This window comes from Scyliorhinus canicula, chromosome 13 (assembly GCF_902713615.1).
Source record: "Scyliorhinus canicula chromosome 13, sScyCan1.1, whole genome shotgun sequence".
NCBI classification, from domain to species: Eukaryota; Metazoa; Chordata; class Chondrichthyes; order Carcharhiniformes; family Scyliorhinidae; genus Scyliorhinus; species Scyliorhinus canicula.
Window position 1 is genome coordinate 29,505,479 of NC_052158.1, and position 6,019 is coordinate 29,511,497.

Genomic DNA, 6,019 nt, shown 5'->3' on the forward strand with positions numbered 1-6,019 from the left:
AACGATCTGATCCCAGATCATGGAATCATGTCGAGTCATAGTTACATGACTGCGCTAGGATGCGGAGATGGGTCAAGAAGGACTGAAAAGGTTCATCCTTAGCCTGAATCCTCTGCTGGAAAACATACCGTTCAAAGCTCTCATTCACCTTAATGTCGCAGTGGCTATCAAACTTCAGCAGGACTATTTTGAATTTTGTTTTGTCTTCACCTTCAGCGAACGTAAGGGAGTTGTAGATGTGGATGGTGTGGTGCCCCACTGTGGAGAGAAATAGTGCAATCTTCCAGGTATCCGATGCTGCTTTGAGGTCGGAGGCCTCGATGCACAAGAGGAACTTTTGCTTTAAGATCTTCCAATTGGCGCCGAGGTTGCCAGAGATGTGGAGCTGCGGAGGAGGGTGGATGTTTTCCATTTCACCGGATGGCTGCTTGCTGGTCAATGCTGATTCACTCGAGGTAGGTTCGTCAATTTCAGTAGCACTCTGGTACCATGATGTGTTACGCAGGTTGGTTCGATGTGGACTGCACTCGATGAAGGGAAGCTAGAAACAGACGTCTAACACTGGAGAAGATCCAACACTGTTTTATTCAACGATAGAACTGATAAACATATTCAGCTGTGGGTCGACACTATACTGAACTGACTGGAGACCTAGTAATAGCCTGACCAGACTTAGTAGCTACTGGATGGTGTTTCCACTTGCTACCTCATGGACTCTGACTATCTCAGTGGCTGGGTCCCGAGAGAGCGGGAAACCTGCTGCTCTCTGGCTTTATAGTGGTAGTGTCCTGTCTGGTGATTGGCTGCACTGTGTTGTGTGCTTACTGGTCATCCTGTGTGTCAATCACTGCCTGTCTGCACCTCATTATATACATGAGTGGATATTATGACATCTCCCCTCTTTCTTTTTTAGATAATAAATACTAATGTGTGTGTGCGTATGTATATGGCTGACTATATACAAAAGGGGCGAGATTCTCCGCAAGTGCGGAGAATCGTAAAGGCTGCCGTGGGACAGGCCGTGACCCACGGCAGCCTTCATGCCCACTTCCGGGGCCGATTCTCCCCCCCGGGCAGCGCTAAGAGCGCGGCCCCGTGCGTCACGGCGGCGCGGCCGATAACGTCAGCCGCGCATGCGCAGGTTGGACAACGCTCAGCCGCCCGGCAAGACGTGGCGGCTTGATCTTGCCGGGCAGCGGAGGGGAAAGAGTGCGTCCGTTTTGGACGCTGGCCCGACACCGATCATGGGCCTGTCCCCTCTCGAGCTCAGTCGTGGTGCTCCCATGCCAATTGGGCCTCTAGATGCCCCAAACGGGCATCTGGCACCCGTTTCACGACGGCAGCGAGCAGGTGTGTTTGCTGCCGTGGTGAAACGGGCGTGAAGGGCCGGCCGCTCGGCCTATCGGCCTCGGAGAATCGCTGCTCGCCGTAAAAAATGGGTTGAAATGTTCAGGGGCTACATGGAGATGGCGGGGGAAGTTGCACTGGCTGAATTACTTCAGCTGATAGATGCTGGTCTAGCCAAGAGATGTCAGGAATGGGGAAACTGGGGCTGAATTGTATGGGAGTGGGGCGGCGGGAGGGGGTGTAGAGGGGGAAGTGGGGGACGTGAAGGCGGAGGGGGGTGGAGTTGTATCGTCCTGTCCCACCCCAGAAGAAAAGTCAGTCCTGAATCAGACTACTTTAAACAAGACCACTCTGTGGCCACGATTCGGGGTGGCCCTAACGAGGTGAGGGTCGAATCTCCGGTCGTTGGTCGGAGTAGAAATCCAGCCCTAGTTTGATCCGCAAGCAATCCCATGGGAAAGATCAAGTGCAACCGGAGTGAGTCAAGCCTCGGGTTTTTAGAGCAGGAAGGGATCGGCCACTCTGCGGGTGGGTTGCTGAGGGGATCGCCGGATTGTGGACTGGGTTTTACTGGTTAGGTGGGGAGGCACATGGTGGCGGGGTGTATGCCTCCAATGTGATGAAACACCCTCTCCACATTCATTCCCCCCTTTTAACCAGTTATGTTCAGATAAACGGCCTTCTCTTCACCCCTCCTCCCCCATCACTGTCCTGTTTGGAGGCAGTTTGATGGTCTTAATTGGACAATAACAGGCTGCGATAGGTCAAAGGGTCAGCATGCTGATGGGCGCCTCACCCTCACCTCCTGTGTTATTAGGACCAGGTAGGGGTGGGCAGGAAGGCAGTGGGATACCCACCTGACATATTCTAGGTTACCCTTCCCTGCCCCCCCGCTGCTAAATTCCTGGGGCAAGGGTGGGGGAGGGGGGTCTGCGGTGGGGACAGTAACATCCAGCCCTTGGCTACTAACGAGCTGAGAGAGAAGGTGGTCAATGAGCCACAGCTAAATTCCGCAGTACTCCACCACACTTTGATCTCTGCGATGCGACAGACTGCTTGAGCCGAGGAAACAACGCAAGAAAAACACAGGTTCAAATGTCAATTACCACTTCGGAACGAATAATCGTCAAAGATCGGAATGTGTGGCCTCCCGGCGAATTGATCAGCGTGGTCAACAATAGCATCTTTCACCGTGTCATAGCCCGCCAGCACCACTGCCTTCTGTGGCCCAATCGCCACTGAAAATACACTTCCGTATTTCTCTGAGAGCTAAAGGAGAGAGAGAGAGCTTTAATTAGGTTGAATTTTCCTTTCTCGTGAGCAACAGTGAAGAACAAATCACGAGAAAAACAGAGAGGAAACTAATCCCACCACAATTAGATTTGAATTCATTAAAAATTGAATTAAAAGTCCAGCAATGGCCATGAGTTGCTTGTCGCGATCAACCTTTAGGGAAGGAAATCTGCCGTCCTTACCCGGTCTGGCTTGCACAAGACCTCAGATTCACACAGCAATGCAGCTGACACGTAACTGCCCCTCTGTAATGGCTGAACAAGCCACTCAGTTCATGGGCAGTTAGGAATGGGCAACAAATGCTGGCCCAGGAAGTAACGTGCACATCCTGTGAATGTTTTTAAAATGTGGAAATGAAAATGAGCAGCAGTATGAAAATGAGACAAGTGGCTTCAATGAAGCGATGCTACTAGGTTCGATTTAGCTGCCAGCTTTAAACGTACTTGTCTTCAGGTTCATTGGAACCAGCCAACAAACCCCTTGGTTCTCCGGGTTTACTTACTGAGAGGCCCTTTTTCCATTCCTGATGCACTCTGACCTTTTGAAGGGGAGGGGAGTTATCCCCTGGTGTCCCGCTCAATTTTTATCCCTCAATCACCATCACAGAAATCAGATTATCACATTGCTGCCAGTGGGATCATACTGTGCAAATTGGCAGCTACATTTCCTACAACAGTGACAGAATACACTTCATTGGCTGTAAAACACTTAGTGGCCGTGGAAAACACTGTAAGAATGCAACCTTCCTTCTTTCATCTCTGTCTCCTCAATGTACTTAATTAGCTACATAACTCAGAAAAATTCAGGAAGCTTTAATGTTGCTATCAATTGTTAGGAGCCTTCTCCCCTTGGTGTAATTAATTATCGGAACTCTGTTTAAATTTGTCAAACTATCAAATTGACTTTTTGTACCAATTAATTGATATGGTATTTCTTTACCGAGTATTTATTTAGATCTGTAGTTGGTTAAAGTCAATGTAGCACACTCGCCTTGCACAACTCCTCCTGAAGTGACATTATTTTCTTTCTCCTCCCATTTGGTTCAGTCCCAGTCCAATTAGAGATCAGCGATCACAAATTCAGATAATCTCAGTTCACTGATTCACAGAATCTCAGATCACCGAATCTCAGGTCACAGGATCAAAAATGACAATTCACAAACTCACAAATCTGAGATTTATCGACTCTCAGATTACAGACTCACAGTTCACAGGTCACAAAATCTCAGATAACAGACTCACGGAACACTGATCAAGATTTCCAGACTCAGAGATCAGAGCCTCACAGATCATAAAATCTCACAACACAAATAAGAGATTCACATATCACATACTCACAGATCAGAGACTCCAAGATCAGTGACTCTCAGATCACAGACTCTCAAATCACAGACTCTCAAATCACAGTCTCTCAGATCACAGACTCTCAGATCACAAAGTCTCAGATCACAGAGTTCCAGATCAGAGATCATAGTCACACAGATTAGAGTCACACAGACCACAGATTTGGAATCGCACATCACAGATGTGAGTCACAGACTCACAGATCACGGAACTGGAGTCAAAGACTCTCGTATCACAGATTCTCTCATCACAGACTCTCAGATCACACACCCTCTGATCACAGACTCTCAGATCACAGACTCTCAGATCACAGACTCTCAGATCACAGACTCTCAGATCACAGACTCTCAGATCACAGACTCTCAGATCACAGACTCTCAGATCACAGACTCTCAGATCACAGACTCTCAGATCACAGACTCTCTGATTACATGCTCTCTGATCACAGACTCTCTGATCTCAAACTCTCAGATTACAAGCCACACACTTTAGAATCATCACAGATGTGCTTTATCTCAAGATCTTCTCCTTTCCTTGTCTCAGAGCCCCCTCTTCCCACATCCCTACTCCCCACCCCTCCACCCCCAACGCTTCTCCTTGGGATGTGTAACTGGTAAATCCCCGGTGCCCCGCAGTCCTTAGTGAAAGATTCTCACTAACCTGCATCAGAGACCAGTGCAGCCTCTTGAGGTCCAGTTGGTGCAGGTTGCCAATCAGGGGTAGGGGACTGGGTCCGGGAGGGAGGTTGTCTCCCACTCCACCCTTACGCCGTGCAAGGGAAGCCAGCAGGACAAGGAGCAGCGTCAAGGCCAGTAGGCCCAAGGTGTAGTCTGTGGGGCAGATACTGGAGGCAGACATCGTGTGCAAACCAGAAACAGGGAAGTGAGAATACCGATCTCAACTGTTTTTATTTTCTCGGGACCCACCCTGCAACAGAGCCACTTCCTTTCTGATCTTATCACCTGGGTTGGTCTTCCAGTCCCTCCCATTTTTTAACGGGTTCCAAAAAACCGTCTCAAATTTCTTAATCGTGGAACAGACGGATTTTAACCCATACCTTCCCTGTCCAGACAGTTGTAATTTAACTGAACAGATTGTTGCACCCCCACCTAACCTGCACATGTTTAGACTGTGTGAGAAAGTGGAGCACCCGGAGGAACGCACACAGACACTGTGTGCAAACTCCACACCCACAGTCACCCAGATTCAACCTTGGCTCCTGGCATTATGAAGCAACAATGCTAACCACCCATGCCACTGTGGCACCCATATAGGTTGGGCTGTTTTCCTCAGAACAGGGAACACTGAGGGGGGACTTGATTGAGGTGATTAAAATTGTTAGGGGCATAGATAGCGTGGATTGGAAGGAACCTTTCCCCTTTGCCCAGGGAATCAATAATCAGGTGATAGATTTAAGGTAGGAGGTTTAGAGGGTATTTGAGGAAAAACCTATTCACCCAGGTTGGTGGGAGTCTGGAACTCACTGCCTGAAAGGGTGGTAGAGGTGGGAACCCCCACAACATTTAAGAAGCATTTAGATGAATACTCGAAACGCCATAGCATACAAGGCTACGGACCAAGTGCTGGATTCGAATAGATAGCAGATGGTGGATTGCACAGACATGATGGGCCAAAGGGCCCTTCTCTCTCTGCTGTAAAACTAAAGGACTCTAATATCTGTGTAAAGGGTCTTTTGGTGCACTGTACAATCAGCCAGAACAACAGACAGACAATCAGTGATGAGAGGCAACCTTCTCCATCACTAAATGTTATCATAACCCCACTCCCTGCCCCCACCCCCCACCCCCCCCACCACCAACCAGGCTTGAGGGTGACACTTCTCCTCACCCATCCATCCTTGTCGGCATCATGGAATCATCCTCTCCTGCCCCAAGTGAGCATACCCTGTTATCGGTTCGCTGAGCCTTCCCCCCATCTTTTGGACCACCCTCTCTTTCAGCCTGCCCCTCTTTTTCAGCAACCCCCCCCCCATTTCAGGATCTCCCCTCACCCCCCCCCCCGCCCAACCTTCATGA

At 49.3% G+C, this 6,019-nt stretch overlaps 1 protein-coding gene across 2 annotated transcripts in view; it reads right to left on the bottom strand.

Annotated features, from left to right (window-relative positions):
* Window positions 1-4,993, bottom strand: part of LOC119975815 (cytochrome P450 2K1-like) — a 30,311-nt gene extending 25,318 nt beyond the window's left edge. For both annotated transcript variants that reach the window (XM_038815688.1, XM_038815689.1), the window contains exons 1-2: window positions 4,644-4,993; window positions 2,454-2,616 (exon numbers count right to left, since the gene is read on the bottom strand). In XM_038815688.1, the coding sequence (XP_038671616.1) occupies window positions 2,454-2,616; window positions 4,644-4,841 (361 nt within the window). In that variant the 5' untranslated portion in view covers window positions 4,842-4,993. The remainder of the gene's footprint in view (window positions 1-2,453; window positions 2,617-4,643) is intronic.
* Between the last annotated feature and the right edge of the window lie 1,026 nt (window positions 4,994-6,019).